Below are 22,029 nucleotides of genomic sequence, written 5' to 3'. Positions count from 1 at the left end.
TTATCATTAGTGAAGTGGCACCTTTTTTTGGTCAATGATCCTATTTATTTTTTTTTCCTCAATTTTTTGATATTTTTTTATATTTTCTATTTACTTATTATTGCATGAAAAAATTAATAAATCAATTACTAATCCTCTATTTATTGTTATACTTAAATGTCTCAAAATTTGCTTCCACTCATTGTTATTCTTTATTAAAAAAAAAGTCTCAATATTTACTACTCCAATCTTTCAAGATATTTGTCTCCTTCTTTTTTTTTTTAGTACTTTTTCCCTCCTTCAATATTGTCAAACACAATGGAGTAATACAAAAAAGAAGAGACCAATTTGCTTGCTTTCCCAATAAAACTTAAACACCCAACAAATATTGAATGCTTATGAGTGTTTTTTTGTCTTCATTATTTTAATTTTTCTTTCTTTTATTTATTTTAAAATTTTCACCTCCATAACTTATACCTATTGTACTTCCACTTTTAATAATATCATTCTCATTTTTTTTATGTTTTCATATTCATAATCCTCAACTATTGAATTTCAAAATTTAAAATATCTTATGGTATTCCTTCAATTTTATGTATATAAATTCATATTTTTTTGTTTCAAAAGACTTCTACACTCAAGATTATTATTTTTATTCCATATTTGAAGTAGTTATTGAAGGAATTTTAAAGTCAAAACAACAACAACAAGAAGAAGATGTGTACCTTGTAACTTGCAACAGAAATATTTGTTGTTGAAAGAAATTGCTCCAGATCACTCTTTGAATCTCAAGAAAATAAAGATCGGTCTTTGTTCACAAACTAAGAGTCTTCTTAGAGTGTTGATTGATTTTTCTAAGAAACTCACTTCTATGTTTCTTTACTGATCGCTAGTTTTTGTTTTTTTTGTTTTACGTTTTCCTCTCCCCTTTTTCACGTTCCACACTCCTTAAAAGTTACTCTCACTAGAAGTCTTTTAAGGGGAGGTTGAACAGTTCAACCTCATCCTTTTTAAAAGGAATTATCCATATAATTAATTAGTTAATTAATTGGATAGGGAAAAATAGATTGGGTCGGATCAGTCCACATGGGCGACCCGACCCAAAACTTACATCTCCCACTTCACACATGGTGGACAAGACCCAAGACAACAAAATATCAATCAGACACACAATTCATACAACAAATAGTTCGTGCGATATGTGAGCATAAAGAGCTTACCTTTAAGGTTTTACAAGCCCTACATAGGAATCCAATCACATGTGGAAAGAATTCACTACTATTTTAAGGACCCTATTACTCACAATACCCCAGACATCATTCACTACTTCAATAGTTACTTATTCGATCCCTCAACCTCTTAAAGAGGTGAACTCGAGTTCATGTTTAATTTTATACACACAATTACACTCGAGTGTACTAGTCGGCTTATGTATACAAGTTGAATTGTTCATTTTAATCATCTTTCCTTTCTAATCGAATCTAACTACATTGCCGAATCACTCATGGCTAATAGTAACATGCTAAAGTAGCAACACCGATCGAAACTTCACGAAACAGTAAAAGGTCAAAGGGTATTTCATTGAAAAATCATTTTAACTTTTCGGGGTCTCACACAATGAAGAAGCAGGGAACCATTCTTTCATTGACCCATTGATCGCCTGACACACGTGGTATGAAACACGTGCTACGATGTTAACACCTTAGATTGATGTATGTATCTCATTCTTTCGATTATTCAACATCGTACAGACCTTGGTCTAAACACCTCCAGATGTTCAACCCTAGTTTCTCTCTTCAGTGATCCTTAAACTCATTTTCTTGGAGAAATTTTTTTCTGGATAATAAAACAAGTCATAATATGGTGGTGAAACTCATCTCTTCATGTTCCCCGATGTAAGAGGCGATTGCTCGTGTGAGAGAGCCAATCTCGCGACTTGTTCAACACACTTTATATCTTACAAATTATCATATGCATATCATATTTGAATATAATTCCAATAGTATTATATAGAAGAAAATATTATAACAATCAAGTTATTTTACAATACAGAAATATCATCATATTCTACGCAAACCTAGAGCCTTAACATGTTTTTCATACAGGTCTCTAGAAATGGCCTTCATAAAAGGATCAACTATCATTTCACGTGTCGGAATGTATTGCAAAGTTAATCTCCACTTGCCACTACATCTCTTACAAAGTTATACTTGATGTCAATGTGCTTGGTCTTACTGTGATATTTAGGATCCTTCGTATATGTGATAGCCGCTTGACTATCACAATATATAATCAAGGGACCCTTAGAATCCTTTGCAATACTCAAATGCTCAAAGAATCTCTTTAACCAAACAACTTCTTGTACTGCAGACGCACAAGCCACAAATTCGGATTCCATGGTTGAAAGAGTTGTGCAAGTTTGCTTTTTACTATTCCATGAAATAGCACCACCATTTAGTAATCATAACCGGATGTTGATTTTCTATCATTCTAGTCACCAGTCCAATCAACATTTGTATAACCTCTTATGAACAAATCAGATCCACTATAATAAAGTGTATGATCTGCAGTTCCCTTCAAGTATCGGAATATTCTTTTTAATGCTTTCGAATGATCTATTTTAGGATTGGATTGTTTCCTGCTAACTAGACTCACAACATAACAAATGTCGGGGCGAGTACACATCATAGCATACATCAAACTCTCGACAACATTAGAATAAGGAACTCGAGACATGTCTTCCTTTTCTTTTTCAGTCTTTGGACACATTTCAAGGCTTAAAGTTTCACCCCTAGCTACAGGAGTATCCATGGACTTGCAACTATTCATTTGAAAATGTTCCAATATTTTCTTTATATAAGTTTCTTGAGATAAACTCAAAAATTTTCTGGAACGATTTCTTTGGATCTTAACACCCAATATATAGTCTACTTCACCCATATCTTTCATATCAAATGATTTTGAAAGCCATGACTTGACAGTTTTTACATACTCCAAATTATTTCCAACTAATAAAATATCATCTACGTAAAGAGAAATAATTACAAAATTTTCATTGGACTTTTTCACATAGATGCAATGGTTTTCATCGATTATGGTGAAATCAAATGACATCACCTCCTTAAGAAATTTCAGGTACCACTGCCTTGAAGATTGCTTTAGGTCATAAATTGATCTTTTCAATTTACAAACTTCAATTTACAAACTTCCTTTTCTTGACCTTTAACAACGAAACCTACTGGTTGTTCCATGTAGATTTTCTCGTTTAATTCTCCATTGAAAAAAATGGTCTTCACATCTATTTGGTGTAATTCTAGATCTAAACGTGCAACAATAGCTAAAAGTAATCGTATGTAGGTAAACTTCACAACTGGTGAAAAAGTTTCCTCATAGTCTATTCCAAGCTCTTGAGTAAAACCTTTTGCCACCAATTGTGCTTTGTGTCTTTCTATCGACCCATTTGATTTGCGTTTAACTTTGGGAATCCATTTATTCCCAATAGCTTTACGTTCCTTGGGAAGGTCAACTAGATCCCATACTTTGTTTTTTTTTCATGGACTCTAATTCTTCTTTCATCGCTTTTAACCATTCATCCCTTTCAGGGCTTGATAAGGCCTCAGTTACAGAATTAGGTTCATCCAATTCTGTATGAGATACCAAGAAAACATAATCCTCAATCTCATAAGATCGTTTAGGTACCCCTTTTCTTCTATTCTTACGTATTTGAAGTTCAGATTCCTCTATAGGATTTTGGGATTCATAACTCCCACTTGGACTCGGAATCATTTCTTGATCCATTGAATTATCAAGTATGTCTAACAACATTACCTGATCTTCTGAATTCAACATTTCGTAGAGAGGCTCAATTTCATTTATTTCACCTTTTTTAGGAAAATTATTTTCCAAAAATCTGACATCTCGTGATACAATTTCAGTAATACTTCCATCCTCCAGTTCATCGTTGAACACATACCTTTGGAACGTTTAGAGTACCTTATAAAGATACATTTCTTTCCTTTTGGACTTAGTTTACCAAACTCACCAAAGCGATCTTTAATATATGTTGCATAACCCCATGGTCGTAGATCATTTAGGTTTGTTTTATGACCAGTCCAAAGTTCATAAGGAGTGAAAGAAACTGATTTAGAAGGCACTTTGTTCAATATGTAAGCCGCAGTCAATAATGCATCTCCCTAGAGATAGACAAATTTGTCTGCGCCATCATTGATCTTGTCATGTCCAATAATATTTTATTCCTTCTTCTAGCTACACCATTTTGTTGACGTGTATAAGGAGTAGTTAATTGTCTGATGATACCCTTTTCAGCACATAATTCTTCAAATTATTTTGACAAAGATTCACGTCCTCGGTCAGTTCTTAAAGCCTTTATGCTTTTATCTAATTGATTTTCAACTTCATTCATATATCTTTTAAAGCACTCAAGTGCTTCAGAGTTATGAAAAATCAAATAGACATAACCAAAACACGTGAAATCATCAATAAATGTAATGAAGTATGTAGCACCAGACCTTGCCTTCACATTCATTGGACCACAAATATCATAATGAATTAATTGAAGCGGGAACTCGGCTCTTTTAGCCTTCTCAAATGGTTTACATGTAATCTTTTCAACTAGACAATTTTCACAAGTTGGCATATCAATTTTGGTGAAAGAACCTAAATGTCCTTTCTTTTGCCAACCTATTCATTTGATCTTGCCCTATGTGACCTAATCTTGCATGCCATGTAATAACATCAATATCATTGTTACTTGATAACATGCCATTACACAACAGTCAACATAATAGTCATAAGTTGAAGGATTACAATCTAAAATGATAAAACGATCATAACAAAGTCCATAACCATATAAAACATTAGCTAGAGTTATTCTAACACCATTACAACTAAAAAACAAATCAAAACCAACGTCTAAAAGAGCAAACACAGATACTAAGTTTTGTCGAATCTCTGATGTATATAGCACATCATGCAACATCAAAGAACGACCACCACGCAAGTCTACTTTGCAAGTGCCTATCCCTTTTACTTTTAATTTCGCATTATTTCCTACGTAGATCCACCTTGATTTAGATGAAACTCGACGAAACTCCATAAACGCTTCTCGATCTCGACTCACGTGGTCGGTGGATCCTGAGTCTACAATCCACATAGGATAAGATTCAGTTAATAAAGAAGTGCTAGAAATATTTGTTGCACCTTGAGATGCGTTTAGAAATGCTACCTTTTTCGACTCAGTACATTCACGAGTGAAATGCCCCAACATTTGGCAATTGTAGCACTTCATTTTGCTCGTCTCTCTTCTTGGAAACCCCATTTTCCTTTCTTGGAATTTGACTTATCATTTTTCTTAGAGGGTCCTTCTCCAGTCTCTTTTTCTTTCCCATTTCTTTTCCAATTTTTCTTGCGCTTGAAGCCTGAAGATTTTGTACTACTTGACTCTGCCACAAAGGCATTAGAAGCAGTGTTAGCAGCACCTAGGCGCTCATCTTCAAGTTCAACATGGTGTGCACCAGTAGAAAAAGTTTTGATGTTGTCATTATGGGTCAAGTTAACCTTCAAATGTTCCTAATTATTGAGAAGATATCGAATCACTGCCTGAACTTGCTGCTTATCTGAAAGAACATGGCCAACACTCTTGAGTTGAGCTATCATGTTTGACATCACCCTAAGGTGTTGTTTGATATTCTGATCATGACGCTTTTTGTAAGTGTCAAATTTGATAGTCAACTGTTGGAGGCGGGTTACAAATGTACCCCCATATGTTCCTCACAGATGTTCCCACATAGCATGAGCAGTTGGGAATTCCTCACATTCATGTATGAGGTCATCAGCCACAGAACTAATTATTATTCCATGAGCAGTGGAATTAACTTTTTTCCAAGTTTTGTAAGCTTCAAGATCTTTTCTGTGTTGTGCAATATTACCCTCTTCTGGTTGATACAAAACATGATTTATACCTTTCAGAGCATTTTGCTCTTCTAGTACATACCATGTTTTACGACTCCAGATGTTGTTATTGTCACCGTTAAGTTTTTCACCTTTGTTTAAGTTAGCAATGATACTTTTTGATGACATGTATGTTACGAGATATAATCAGGCAAGATTTTTTAATCAATTATGCATGTGACATACACATTCCAGCAAATCAATTTTCATAAAGGTTTCATATTTAAATGTAAAATCGAAAAGACACATAAGCATCCAATCATCATCTAAGAATTAAATATTTAACCAAAATTTGAAACTAACATCTTAATGTGTACACTAATTTATTTTAGACTATAATCACACAGATTTGTATGTCTAATAATCAAACACCATGTGACATTATGCAATAGAATAATAATCCACTTATCCAAAACAAAAGAGGATAAAACTCAAATATTCATATTAAAGCACAATCAAAGATGTTCACTACAAAGCTTTGTAAAGGAAAAACAACAAAAGCCAATACTAAAAAGAGATTATGTTGTGAAGTTTTACCCACTTAACTTCTATTTTTACCGTGTACACCCATATTTCTTCATTATCCACAATTTTGATATTAATTTCATTTAGTTCATTCTTCTAGTATTCTGGCAAGGAATGATACAAAACATCATACCCTCTCTGTAACTTGAATGTCACTTTCATTAAACTTTTCAAATTTCATGACAAAGGTTCTGAGGAAGTCTATTAAAGAGTCAAGAGGATCCATCTTCAAAGACCTAAACTCTCTTAGATCTTTTTCTCTTTTCCTTCGAATGGTCCTTTCATTCCTTAACAGATTTTGTGTCTCCTTTGGGACACCAATCCATACGATTTCTCTCCCTCGAAAACACGTCTTACGGCGGGTTGCTCTTCTACCTCATCCTTTTGCTCGACTTTGAGAACTCACACTTGGAGTAATTTGAGTGTGTATCCGTTCAGCCATATCTGAAATGAGAACAAAATGAAAATATGGTTAATATCATTTAATGCGACAACATATGTCATAAATTTCTCATAAAAGACAAGCAACTGTTTAAGGAACATAAGGACTAAACGAATAAACAAGACCAATAAGATCCTAAAAAAGAACACATATTCTTTTTTCAAAAATAATAAATAATCCTAAATAGGACACAAATCTCATCCCAAAAAAAAAATTCTTAAAAAAATTGATTTTTTTTCAGCCCAACTTAAAAAATTCATATCTCACTCGCTTTAAGTCTGTTTTTCTATGATAATATATTTTCAAAAAGCTACAAACGAGTAGATCATGAAAAATTATGTTTCGAACCAAAAAACTGTACACCCAATTTCCAGATCGCTACAAATAGAAGCAGTTTTTCTAGAAAACAGTAAAAAAAAATAACTTTCAAAAATTCATATCTCACTCGTTTCAAATTCGTTTTTTCATTATAATATATTTTCGGAAAGCTACAAATGAGCAGATCATGAAAACATAAGGTTCAACCAAAATTATTGTAGAAGTAATTTTTAGATTGCTACAAACAGAAGCTGTTTTTAAAAAAAAAATCAAAATTTCTTTCTTATTAGAAAAAAATGAATCTTATCTACAATATGAGTCAGAATCAAATAAGATTTTGAATCCTATTTACCATATGATTAATCCACATTCAAACGTCCAAAAGAAACTTAACATCTTCCAATTTTTTCTATTCACTGAGTTTCAAAAAAATAAATTTTCTTTTCACCTTACACAATGAATACACAATGAAACAGTGCGTAATGAGATCAATTAATCTGGCTCTGATACCAATGAAGAAATTTTAAAGTCAAAACAATAACAGGATGTGTACCTCGTAACTTGCAGCGAAAATATTTGTTGTTGATTTTGTTGTCGAAAGAAATTATTCTAGATCACTCTTTGAATCTCAAGGAAACAAAGATCGATCTTTGTTCACAAATTAAGAGTATTCTTAGAGTGTTGATTGATTTTTCTAAGAAACTCACTTCTCTGTTTCTTTACTGATCGCTAGTTTTTGTTTTTCTGTTTCTTACATTTTCCTCTCCTCTTTTTCACGTTCCACACTCCTTGAAAGTTACTCCCACTAGGAGTCTTTTAAGGGGAGGTTGAGCAGTTACAGTGTAATTGTTCTGCCTTATCATTTTAAAAGGAATTATCCATATAATTAATTAATTAATTAATTAATTGGATAGGGCAAAGTATATTGGGTCGGGGTCGGTTCACATGGGCAACCCACGACCCAAACTTACAGTAATGTTCTTATATTATTGTTGTAGTATAAGACTTATGCTTTAGTTTAACTCCATGAAGAAGGTTTTTGGATGTTGATAGAAGGAGAGTCGGACAAAAGACAAAGTGTGAAGTTACTTGATATCAGCACCAAATTCAAATTCAAATTCATTCATAGAGAAGGGTTTTTCAAAAAATGAGAAAATGGTGGGTTCCAATGCAATCGTTGGATGGGTGAGCAACGACAGGTCTTCCACAATGAAGAGGTATTTCTGGGTGGACAATCACTGGCAGAGGTTGTGCCAGACCAAGGAAATCTTGAGTTGGTGAATATGACATCCTCCATTATAATTGAGAATTCAAGGATTTGGGGGTGTTTTGATTTGGATATATTATTAGGGTGTTAGTGATTAGGGGGTGGGTTAGATTATTTGGGCGTTCCCTTTTTTTAATTTGGGTGGTCTTTTTATTAGGCTCAAATCTAACTAAATAATCAGGTAGATGCATTGGATGATGACGCATGTTTGTCCATTAGATTAAAGGGCACAAATGCTTCTTTTTTTTCGGACGACAAGCGCACTAGTGTTTCAATAATATAACTAATGATATATGTGAACCATTTACCATAGTTCGGATATACTTTTTTCCTTTTTAAAAGTATTACATATATTAAGTGAAAGAGTAGCTATGGATAAAAAGCAAAGAATTAAACGCGGGTGACGAAAACCTTTTGCTTACCATATTGAGAGGCCTCTTCTGAATTCAGTCTCTCCCATTTATAGCTCTACTTTCTCTTTCACAAACAAATTTGCTTCTTCACTTGACAGGTTCTTCCCTTTAACCGACCTAAATATGTCTATTTTTCTGCTCTATCATTTGATGATTCTGTGATGAATTTGATGTTTTGGTTTGGAATTGAGGTTATTTTTATGTGATTATCTATTCCGTTTGATATATTGTGGATTGCTAGTTCGTATAATTTTGGAAACTAGGTTTTCTCTCGTATATTTTAATAATTTCGTATTTCTGCGGTGATAGTTGGATAAAATTTTAGGAAATATGCATCTTGATGAATTCTTTTTAATTTGATTTCTGATGAGTTTCTTTGATCCGTCATAGTTTTCATCATCTCATGCATTTTCTATCTTATTTTGATGTATTTGTTTGTGATTTTAAACTGATTCGGTCGAACTGTTCTTCCCTGAGCATCAGCATTAGCCTATTATTATGCCTCTGGAACATGTCAGCACGATGCTATTTCTTGTGTTGATCAGCTGTTTTTGTTCTAAGTTGCTTCCACCTGTAACTATTTTGTTATATGACTTGTAAATAATGATCAGCAAACAGAATTGTGAGATGATAACAAAATGAACATGTTGAATTTTAAGTAATATTTATATATCTGCAACTTGATATTTTGTAATTCCTAATTTTTGATTCACATGATGCTTTTAGATTTGGACTATGGGTCAAACACTCGGTTGCATTCAAGTAGATCAGTCAACTGTTGCTGTGAAAGAACAATTTGGTAAGTTTGATCAAGTGCTGGAGCCAGGGTGTCACTGTTTGCCATGGTGTCTTGGGTATCAGGTTGCTGGTTCACTCTCATTGCGAGTGCAGCAGCTTGATGTTCGCTGTGAGACCAAAACGAAGGTATTTTCATATCTATCACGAAGATCTAAATTGTTCTGTTTCTCTGCTTTTTACGACAATTTTAAACTCATTAATAGAAAATCATGATCTATTTGTATCTTGAGAAAAGCATTATGTGAGGTCAAATTTAGTTTCTCATTCCCTAAACCTTGTATCTTTTTAAGTTCTACGCATGTCTCCCTTTTGGAACTTCCTAGTTTGATCATCAAAAGACATAAGTATTGTTCTCATTGTTCCAGGACAATGTTTTTGTTACTGTAGTAGCATCCATTCAGTACAGAGCCTTAGCAGAGAACGCGGCAGATGCATTTTACAAGCTTTCAAACACCAAAGGACAGAATCAGTCCTATGTTTTTGATGGTATGTTTTCAAAACTATATTTGTAGTGGTTGTCATGGTAAGATGCGGAGCTTGTGGCTCAAGTAGTATATGACTGACTTCACTTTTGCCGTACCTCCTCTAATCAGCCCACAACATAAGAAGTATGAAAGGGTGAAAAGGGGGAGGATGTTGATTGGTGTCATAGACTTGTAGAATAATGGGTTGGAAATCTGTATAATGATTGGCAAGTCATGTTTCTTTATACCACACTTTGTATTTTGCTTAACTTACTCTATGACGCATCTTTACAAGCTTTTCTCAGCATCAGTATGTCTTCCTGGTATTATTGATATTATATGGCATTTCTTTTTGGAGGACATTAACTTCAATAAATAGTATGTAGATTGGGTGGTTTCTCTGCTGGTCATCTTGGGTTTTGTAGGACTTCTATATGTATGCTTTTTTCTGTTTATCTTGCTATGGTAGCACAATGAGTTTTTTTATACTAAGCTTGAGACATAACATCTATCAATCTCCTTTTAGTTATAAGGGCCAGTGTGCCACGAATGGGGTTGGATGCTGCATTTGAGCAGAAAAATGAAATTGCTAAAGCTGTAGAGGAAGAACTTGAAAAGGTAATATGGTTCTTGCCTTAAATAACCAATTCACTGTTTCAGTCTCTTTACATTTTAATTATGCTGAAATTCTTGTCCCTTTTTGTATAAAATTACAGGCTATGTCTGCTTATGGGTATGAGATTGTCCAGACCCTCATTGTGGATATAGAGCCAGATATCCATGTCAAGAGGCAATGAATGAGATTAATGCTGGTATGGACAAATTAAAATCTGAGGAGACTAGTTTGTTTGTTAATTGTATGTCTAAATTATTTAGTGCCTGCGACAATGTTGAGCTAACCATATTTTTCCTTTTTCTTCTATATTTTTCATGGAGGCAGTTGTGTTTCCTTGACAATGACTGCATTCGATATTCTTTTCAGAAATAATCTATTGCCTAGTAGTGTATGTGATTTGCTCTGATAACCCTTTGCTGGTGACAACAGCTGCAAGACTCCGTGTTGCTGCGAATGAGAAGGCTGAAGCAGAGAAAATACTGCAGATCAAGAAAGCTGAAGGAGAAGCTGAATCCAAGTACTTGTCAGGGCTTGGCATTGCTCGACAGCGTCAAGCCATTGTGGATGGTCTTCGAGACAGTGTGCTTGCCTTCTCAGAAATCGTACCTGGAACATCACCAACAGATGTGATGGACATGGTTCTTGTTACTCAGTATTTTGATACAATGAAGGAGATTGGAGCTTCTTCCAAGTCATCTGCAGTGTTTATTCCCCATGGACCAGGTGCTGTCAAAGATGTTGCTTCTCAGATCCGGGAGGGTCTTCTTCAGGCTGAAAGTATTCAGCATTAGTTTAATAAAGGTGAAGGATAATTGATAGTCTTGTGTGGTTTGATGCTCTTTTAGCTTAGTATTGATACGGTAGCTTTATTTGTGTTGTGCTTATGTAGTCCATAGATTGATACACGCAACGTTTGGTTTTAGTATCTTGTGTATAGGTGTTACCAACTAAGCTGGCAAACAAAAAGTTCTGCAGTTGATTGTGTTTATCTTGTTAGATGTCTCTATAGGAATTTTAGGTATTTACTTGCCAAGAGTAAATCACATCACTTAACTGGCCTATATTAGCTGCTAGTACTCCTTCCGTCCTATTTTGTATTTCATAAATTTTTTGCCTTGTTTTGCTAAGAAATCTTTCAACTATTTTAAATGCGTTAATTGTACAATGCTATTACTGTATCTAGGTTTGACACCTCATAACGAAAGAACAAATTAGCCAGCCACCTAGACTACATTATAAATGAACTTTTGGTCAGTCGATTTTTCCCTCAATTCTCTTCCATGCGAGTGAAGACGCTTTTTAATCTTAGCGAAGGAAAAACACTGCCAAAGCTAGAATAGGCACAAAGCTTTCGACTCCCTTCCATAGCTCCTCCCAAGAGAGCCTCTAGGATCTATAGTAAATGACGCTTTGAAGTAGGTCCTCTTGTAATCATAAGATAAAAATTTCAATTTTGTATTTGTCTTTTGTTCATAGAACGAGTTCGACTTCTTTTATATTAATTATGTTGTACACTGGCTATACATTCCTAAAAATAGATAAATGCATAACTGTTATGAGCCCTATAGGATTATCACCCACGCTATACATTCTTAAAAATATATAAATGCACAACTGTTATGAGCCAAGTATCACCCTGGTTTCCTTGATTATCTTGACGCAGCCTGCTCATAAAGTAGTGAAGCGAAGACAAAAGCCTGATACACATGGGCTATAGAGCAAACTAGTTTTCAATCTCTGGCCACCAATATTGCCTCAGCCATCAGCAACAAACCCACAGCAGTCCCCAACAATTTAAACAGCAGACCAGCTAACAACTTGCAAGATATCATGGCATACCCAAACACAGCAAGCAAATAAGAACAATTTTCCCACTGCAATTATCATAAAATTAAGTAGATGAAAGCAACTAAATCCAACGAATTATAAATTTTGGAACATGCTAAGTAGAAAACATATTATGGATAATGATTCTTCAACAATGCGCTTTTACTTGGACAAAAATCTCGAGCAAAAAACTCTCAAGCCTCGAGTCTATGGGTATAATGAGGTACCCAACTTACCCATCATCAGTTTCAAAAAGAGTTGAGAATAAGAATGTACGATGTCAGAATGACACGACGTTGGTTGAAACAACCACCTAAAATTATTTTTTCAGTCCAGAACTACCAGATAAATTGCCACAGAAACAAGTCTTCTAATTTGCTCAATAGCCCATTGTCTATGGGTGATTGTCCTAAACCTCTGACTATGCCTATGGCTTAAGAGCCAAGGCTAGTCCAAATTTGGCACTTTTGTCAACAGCTTTGGTGTCCACCTCTCCGGAAATGGTGAAAAGAGACTTTGGACGCCACTCATGCTGGATCAGAGCAGTTGCCGTGCCAAAGTTGTTAACCCTTGCCTTAACAGTCGTCAAGGGATCCAATTGATGCTGAGTTCCAACAGTGATGGTGTTCTCACTGGTAGAGAAGCTATGGGTCACCTCCGCACCAACAGCAGTACTAGTCAGGGGGGTGACTATGTGGTAGTATGATGCACTCAAAGAATCTCCCTTGTTATTACTGAATTTTCACCATACATGCAAAAAAAAAAGCAAGCTAATCAAACACTGAATAAGCATTCCAAAAATCAGTCTGCAACTAAAATTATTTCATCATGTACTGTTTGCAACAAACTTTGCTCACGTGTAGCATTGGAACTAGGTTGACAAGCTAAATATAGGTCATACACCCAGGTCATCAGTAATGCATAGACAATATCAAGCAAGACATCTGACAGCGGTGAAAACAACTCACAGATTCAAGGAAGTAATGAGGTCGGCATTTGTGAAACTCAAGCCTGCATTGCACTTTGTGATAGCTCCCGCCTTGGTGTCAAAGGATACATCAGTTCCTAGAGCAAGAACATTGGTTCCCAAGACACCAGAGAAGTTGACAATGGGGTTTGCTGTCAACCCAACGCTGGTGCATATCCCAGCATAGTCATGTAAATATTGAAGTTCCATCTATCATGCAATACAAATAAGAATTTAAGCATCAGTAGTACACATTTTTACACGTTAATCCTATAATAATTATAGGAAGCAATTTAGCTAAACCAATATAGTTGTTTACCTTTGCAGAACTTTGATCAGGAATTCGGCAACTAAAAATTGTCTTCAGCCCAGGAGCAGCTTCATCGACAGTAACAGTTGCCAAAAGCTAGCATTGGAGACAATTAAGTAAAGACTAAGAATCTTATGATAACATGTCCCAAGAAGAAAAAGGCTTCACAGTTTATGCTAAATAATACACTTTAGAGCCAATGAAAGGAGGATGAAGAAAGTAGATCAAAACAAACCTGTAATTGATCAAAGAAGTTATTAAGACTTGTAGAGTGTGTGTTTGTGTGTGTGTGTGTGTGTGTGTGTGTGTGTGTGTGTGTTTGTGTATGTGTGTATCTGGGTTGTTGAAGTGGCTTATGACTTATAGGTAGAGACAAGACACATGAGGGTTATTGTCAAATAAAAACTAGGAAAAACTTTAAAGATCACAAGCCAAGACCACAAGAACACACCATAGGTGCTACAGCAAATATATTAACTTAAAATGAGTGAACAGAGGTACTCACATTTGAGTTCGTGTCTACTTTTATATCAGTTGTGATATTCTTGTTCTTCAACTGAGTGTTAACATCAGCCAGAAATAGATCACCTTTCTTCAGTCCAGATGAAGTAATAGCCTACCAAAAGAAAGAGAAGGATACTTAACTTATGGAATAACTTGTACTCCTAAGAAAATGAAGAGCAATACACGCGCATAAATATATCCCCACATTTTTCAGTGAGTTAAGAAGCACTAGTGCTTGCAATTACGATCAAAGTAGATCAATATTCAGACAAATTTCTGTTGCAAAAAGGACAGCGACAAGCAGCTTGGCGCAAGTGACCATATTCATCATATCAGAAAATACGATGAGGAGAATACCAAAATTCTACAGTTGAGCAAGGGCAAAAGATAGTGCAGTCTATCATATCACAACGTAAAGTAATGTTCCTAACAACCAACCAAACTAAAAAAAGGTGTATAAACCACCCACATGGTCCTTTGGCTAGTAGTAAGTTGCGTATGAATTATAATGTATTGACGGTGGCATGACTATTGATCACCAGTTTTTTTATGGGATGGCTTGATTATTTTGTATTGTTAAATTGGAACAAGAATTGCAGTGGCAATCAGCATGACAAAAGTAACCATATTCATCATATCTGAACAAATCATCGAGAGGGTGTTTCATACTCTCCTTTTAGAAAGGAGTATCCTGATTACCAGAATCCAGGATATCATTAATTGACCCGGCCCCACACTAGACCATCTTACCTTGAACCTCGATCAAGTTGAACATTAGATGAGGAGAAGAAAGTGCAAACTATAGTGCAGACTATCATGTATCACAACGGGAAATAATCTTCCTAACAACTATACAATCAGAAAAAGATGCACTTCACCATCCACAGGGTCCTTGGCTCATAGGAGTTATATATGAAATGTAATGTATGGTTGTGGCATGACTATTGATCCCCAGTTTTCTTATGGGATGGCTTGATTATTATTATTGTTGTTAAATTGGATAAAAATTGTTTCCTCATTTGGTTTAGTTCTAGTACTTTATATGGTTTACCCTATGTGATTAAAACTAGTATACATAATAAGAATTAGAATAAAAATTATAATTATGTAATTTAATCATCTCAAGGTAAGAATAATTTCAAAAGGAAATTCTAAGGCGACATATTATAAAGGAACAAATAAATGAATAGAGCCTATACAAAACATGAAATTTGTCCTAAACATTTCGTCCCAAAGAATACTTGAAACAAATGAGAGAGCTACGTTAATTACATTTAATAGTGTAAAAGACATTTTTAACCATTATGTGCTCAAATGAAGGCATGTATTGCATTACGTAATATGTGTGATTGAAGCCTACATGTTAATGAATATTTCGATCAAGCACCGATACAAACATTCATTTGAATCCATATATAGTTCATAAACCCCTCTTCAGAAAAATAATCATATATATATTTATAGTTAATATACGAGTCAGATCTTATTTTTCCATAAAACAGCAACAGAAAATTATATACAGATACATAGAAAAGAATCCTAGCTAACTCATAGTAAAAAAAAAAAAAAAAACAGATCCGCAGCTAAGGAAGGAGAAAACTCACAACTCCGGTTGGAGAGTAGGTCGTAATTGTGAATTTGTGGTCAGTCTGGTAATCCCTGTACAGAAGATCTGTTCAACACAATAGAGAAGTCAACACCGCATTTCGTCTTGCGAACAGCAAAGAGCAAAGTTGAATTAAAAAACTATAGACTAACTCCACCGTGTATGTATAAACAAACCTGTACTAATATGTATCTACATGTTCATCAAAAAAGACATGCAGTCATTTTCAAATTCTAGATCCGCATCTGTCCAATAATATATCAAATAATCTGGTATATGCATACATTTGAATATGTGTATCCAAATTCTAGATCCAATAATTTCGTAAGAAAAAAGTGAAAACGAACCTCGGGTCTTCTTGCCGATATCGGAGTAGAGACCAGGTCCTTTTCCCATGATTGAATCGAATATCACAGAGAAGAAGAAGAAGAAGAAATGGAGACAAAAGCTCTGCAGCTATGGAGAAGAAAACAATACGTAGAAGTAGAGTGCAGAGTATATAAAAGCAACAAAAGCCCTAATTTGTAGCCAGTTGGTGATGAAACGGTGGTCTTACTACTACGTGTACTCTGCGTCATCTGGACCGTAGATTGAAGGTTCTCATGCTTTAATCACCGTCAACTCTAGCGTTGAGATGCGGAATAGTGCGACACGTGGCATGTCATACAATATGCCTTACGATTTTAATTTCTTTGGCCACAAGACAAGATAATGGAAGACATGTATAGTTCATCAAGAAAACGTTTAAATTTAAATTAAATATGGACCATTTGTATATATACTTTTATCACTAAACAAATTTAAAATATTATTTAAAAAGTCTAATAAATATGATTTTAATTAATTGTTCAATTTTGTTGGATTAATTCTTTTATTTGATCATACTAACAATCCCCTCACTCAATGGAAAAGAGGCATGCTTTCTCTCTCGGTGCAAGTTAGCATAACTTGCACCTACTATGGGTAAGAGATTTCGTATACCATCTCAGAAGGCGATAATGGAAAAGGAAGCACAATTCATGAAAGGAATTTCTCGATGAGGTAAAAAAACAGGTCAGGCAAGGGGAAATAATGTAGAATCTAGTACGAAAGCTGCTGATTCAGGCATGAAGTCGGTTGAATCTAGAGAAGAAGATGACTCACGGTTAAGAACTACAGATCTGACGTCAATGCAACTGAGGAACAAAGCTAAAGTAACAAGTGAGGTGCATATCGAGAATTTACAAGAGGAAACCTATGGAACAGTGATAGCAACTAAGGAACATGTAAGACAAAAACAAGCTCAAGCTATGGGAATTTGGACTGAGAACATACAGTCGTCAAGAGGTGGAAGTCAAGTTGAATCAAGGAGTAGCAAACCGTCGTGGGCAAATGAAGTAGAGGAGGAAGTTGCTTCACAAGGTAGACATAAACGATTTGGGATGACATTGATATAGCAAAATTGTCGAATGCAGGGTACAAATTGGAGTATGTAGCTCCCTCAAAAGATGAAGAAAAATAGGTAGTGGAGATCGAGTTGGACGATATTAGATCTGAGATCAAATTTTGGGGGAATGCAGTAGTCTGCTATGTGCTTGGAGCGTATCCTCCTTTCCAAGTAATATAGGGTTATATACAACGTCTATAGGGGAAGTATGGAATTGATAAGGTGGCCATGATGAAGAATGGGGTGGTAGTGGTGCGATTTGCAACAGAGAATAGGGAAGCAAGAGGTGCTACAAGGTGGAATATACCATTTTGACAACAACAAGCCATTCATTGTCAAAGAATGGACACAGGAATTAGAGTTCACAACGCAGGAACTACAAACTGTGCCTATTTGGATTAAATTGCCAGGTTTAGATTTCAAATACTGGGGCATGAAAGGGTTGAGTAAGATTGGTAGCCTGATAGGGAGACCTTTTAATGGTAGATCATAATACCGAAGAGAGAAATGGATTAAACTTTACTTGACTACTTGTTGAGGTTGAGCTGGGAGCACAATTACCAGATGAGGTGAGATTCAAGAAAGAGAAAGGGAAGGTGATTGAGCAACCAGTACAATATGATTGGAAGCCTTCACTCTGTAAGTTTTGTACTAAATATGGACATATGGAGGAGGAATGCAGATTGAAAAAGAAAATACCTAGACCTGGTCAGATAAAAAGGGCAGATGGGGTGATGAAATGGCAAAACAAGCAGAAACAAGTAAAAGAGGCGGATCCACAACCAAGGCAGACAGAGGTAGTGATACAACAACAGTCTGAAACAATAAAAGGGGATAAAGAGGGAAATAACAAAAGGGAGGGATGGCAAACACTAGTTAAATTGGGGAAGACAACTCCAAAGACTCCAGGGTAAAATTCTCCAATTATGAGTGCAAATTCTTTTCAAATACTCCAGATGAGGAATGAATATGAAGGCAGTAAAGGTAATGTGGGAGGACAAACTATGGTAAGGTCTGGTGATGGTTAATTTACTTAGTTGGAATGTGAGAGGGTTAAATGCCCCTAATAAGCAAAAAGAAGTTAAACTCGTTTGAAATGAAGAAGAGGTGAGTTTGATTGGCTTGCTGGAAACAAAAATAAAAAGTGGAAGAATAGAAAAGTTGGCTCAAAATATGTTTGTAGGATGGCAGTTGTAACACCTCGGTTTTCGAAAGAACTAGAATTAGAAAGAACTAAACTTGGAAATTTTGGCACAAGTTATGCTAAGTATGAGTTTTAGGTCAACTTCAAATGACCATAACTTTCAGTACATGATGAGTTATGTAAGATCTCAAAATGAAGAAAATTCTAGTTTTCAAAAAGCTAGTGCCAGTACCGACGGAACCACCCACGGACCGTAGATAGAACCACAAACCATAGGTGGGGTTCCATCGCTAAGGTCCAAATTTTGATGGTATTTGATCCCACCCACGGTTGACCAGTACAGTCTGTGGTTGGACCTATGGACCGTTGGTGAGGTTCAACAGCCAATTGGATGGAATTGGTTGTTGGGTCAACTTCAAACGGTCATCTCTTTTAGCACTGAATGAATTATTTGGCCTATGACCTATCAAAGGAAAGATAATTGAATCCTCTTTCCAACGCCACTGAGTTTGCTAAAATCCCATCTTCGAGCAAAAAGTAATGCTCATTTTAGTGAAGCCCTGTCGGGCAGAGCTTGACCAATGACTCCTACCAACGGTTGGTAGGTCAATCGACGGTCCGTCAGTCCTGTAGTAGGTGGCATTCGTCAGATTTAAGTCAGGGTCATTTTGGTCTTTTTCCCATATGCATTGGGAACTTAAACTATGTCGTTTGATGCCTAAACTACGTTGTTTTACTCAATTTAAGCCTAATAAGTTAGTCAGACATACCCAGAACCCTCATTCACCTAAATCATCCAAACTTAGAGCAAAAAGGAGAAGAAGGAGGCGCTAGTTTCCCAAGAACAATCAGAAGGTTTGCCTCAAGTTTCAGCCCTGAAATCGAAGGATTTCTTCGTAGATTTTGTGACGGGTATGTGGGATTTCACTAGTGGGTTCCTTTCATCCACTAGGTCCATAGAATTCAGTCAGCTCGTTGATTCTCCATATCTTGTTTTGACCTAGGGTTTCTAAAGCCTTGGATTTTGTTGTGATTTAGCTATTGCAGTATCCTTAATCGGAATAACATGTTTTCTTGGAAAGTTTGCTTAATTCCTTGTATGAAACTCAGAATCGTAGTTTGTGTAGATTCTCCTAGTTCATGAATCACACTTGCTAGGTCAGTTAAACATATAATCATGCTTTAGATTTCGAATATCACATTATTAGTATATAAATGTTGCATTCTCAGTTAGTATGTCAGTATTTTGAGCTATTCAACATTTTTGTCACATTTCAGTCATATACATATTCAGTTTGGAGCAGACTTAGCACCAAGTTGGACTAGGGTTCAGTGTACCCTCATAGTCCCAAAACTACGTTCCCCCGTAGGATTATAAGTCCCTTCTGTTGGGCATCAGATTTAGTGATCACACCAGTAATGCTTTTATACCCTTGGCAAGGTATATTGGGTCCTCTTAATGGTGCGTATACATTGGACTCCACGTTTAGCTCACGTGGTTTTATGTTAGTTAATAGTAGCTCCCACAGTTAGACTCTCAGTGCATTTGACCAGGTTTTCAGTATATACTTCAGCATTCAGTTCATCATGTTATTTTCATGATTAGTACTTGGTCATTGCATTTAGCTTAGCTTTTTAGTTATGTTTCTGTATTTACATTCTTGCTCAGTTATGCTATGTTCAACTTATATATATTTGTTCAGCTTAGTATCTATATCATGCATGCTCAGTACATTCCAAGTACTGACGCATACTCCACACTACATCCTTTCATGATATAGGTTCAGGTACTCAGTATCCAGATCATGCTTATATCGATTCTCGGTCCGCATTCAACAGCTTCAGTGGTGAGTCCTCATATTCCGAGGACAATAGACATGCTTTCACTTTAGTCTTTTTATTCAGTTTTCAGTTTGGTTAGAGTTAGCTGGGGGGCATGTCCCAGCAACTCAATTCAATTAGAAGCTTTTTAGACATAGTAGTAGAATCATCTTAAATTGTTAAGTTTATATTTCAGTTGTTATTGATCTTAGTATGTTTTATACATTCAGACTAGTTGGGTATTCCCCATTTTCAGATATCCACTATTTTTAACTTCCGCATAGTTAATGTTTTACTTAGTTATTTTCAGTATGCTTATGCTATGCCAGACTCAGGATTAGCTTGGGGTCACTCGTGATCCTTGGTCATGTGTTACGTCAAAGGGTTGCCTCGGGGCGTGACAAATTTGGTATCACAACATTAGGTTCAAGAGTCCTTGGATGTCTAAAAGCTGCACTAAGTAGAGTCTCTTTCATGGGTGTGAAGTTCACCACATCTATGATGGGGAGGCTACAAAGAGTTTTTAGGAAAAACTTCACTTTCCTTGCTATTCTTATCGTGCGTGAGTATGAACTCTATTTAATCTCCTTCTAACTCCTACTCTTCGCATTTCGTAAAATGCCTCCCAAAAGAGCTAACGCAAGGAATCAACCAACAACTCCAACAGACCCATTGAAGGATCAAGTCATGCATGCCGAGTTCAAGGTTGCTTACCAAGTACTTGCTTAGGCCATGACTACCCAGGTAAATCAGTAGGTTGTGGTCCCATCTCTGCCATAGACTAACACTACTACAACAAGAATCCAAGACTTTACTCGAAAAAACCCTACATAGTTTCATTGGTCTAAGTCAGAATAAGATACAAAAGAGTTTCTCGATGACATCTAAAAGGTAAAAAACATTATGGGTGTCACTCAAGTCGAGAGTGCATATTTGGCCGCCTATTAGTTGAAGGGAGTGGCCTACACTTGGTACCAGCAGTGGAAGGAATCTTGTGGTATTAATGCATGTCCAGAAACTCTCTCAGAACCTTTCTCAATCTCTACTCCAGTTGGTGACCCAGTTATAGCTAGACGGGTATACCAAAATTGCCCTGTCACGGTCTATCAAAAAGTCACCTCAGCAGATCTTGTAGAGTTAGAAATGGTAGATTTTGATATCATTCTAGGCATGGATTGGTTACATTCATGTTATGCCTCAGTCGATTGTAGAACTAGAATCGTTCGGTTTCAATTTCCAAACGAGCTAATCTTAAGAATGGAAGGGTAGTAGCTTAGTGACTATATGTCGATTTATATCTTACCTTAAGGCCATGCAGATGATCTCCAAAGGGTATGTCTATCATCTTGTTCAGGTTAAGGATTCATACTCTGAAACCCCAATCTTGAGTCAATCCCAGTAGTAAATGAGTTTCCAGAAGTGTTTCCAGAAGATATTCCTAGAGTTCCTCTCAAAAGGAAAATCGACTTTAGAATAGATCTCCTTCTAGATACCTAGTGTCACACCCAAAGTCTCATTGAGATGGACATGCACCCGATGCCTTAAAGGCCCGAGAGAACCAACTTATTACTTGTGCTTATCGTACATGCAACTATGATAACTATAAATCTTTGATGAGTATAGGTTAAGTAC

General features: G+C 35.8%; 3 protein-coding genes and 1 pseudogene across 3 annotated transcripts in view; 3 read left to right on the top strand and 1 right to left on the bottom strand.

The window, feature by feature from the left end:
• Positions 1–22,029, top strand: part of LOC125860573 (inositol hexakisphosphate and diphosphoinositol-pentakisphosphate kinase VIP1-like) — a 470,733-nt gene that overhangs the window by 59,524 nt on the left and 389,180 nt on the right. The gene's annotated exons all lie outside the window — the stretch shown is intronic.
• LOC125860598 (uncharacterized) overlaps positions 1–22,029 on the top strand; it is a 1,020,336-nt gene that overhangs the window by 824,161 nt on the left and 174,146 nt on the right. The window lies entirely within an intron of this gene.
• Positions 8,859–11,785, top strand: LOC125860593 (hypersensitive-induced response protein 1-like; annotated as a pseudogene).
• On the bottom strand, positions 12,718–16,680 carry LOC125860594 (mitochondrial outer membrane protein porin of 34 kDa-like). The gene is made up of 6 exons (XM_049540593.1): positions 16,354–16,680; positions 16,005–16,072; positions 14,402–14,512; positions 13,906–13,992; positions 13,588–13,796; positions 12,718–13,353 (listed from the first exon to the last, which is right to left on the bottom strand). Exons 1-6 carry the CDS (start codon positions 16,400–16,402, stop codon positions 13,047–13,049), a joined length of 831 nt encoding a protein of 276 aa, XP_049396550.1. The 5' UTR covers positions 16,403–16,680; the 3' UTR covers positions 12,718–13,046.

Source organism: Solanum stenotomum, chromosome 3 (genome assembly GCF_019186545.1).
Source record: "Solanum stenotomum isolate F172 chromosome 3, ASM1918654v1, whole genome shotgun sequence".
Lineage (NCBI taxonomy): Eukaryota > Viridiplantae > Streptophyta > Magnoliopsida > Solanales > Solanaceae > Solanum > Solanum stenotomum.
This window is presented reverse-complemented; position numbering and strand designations above follow the sequence as displayed.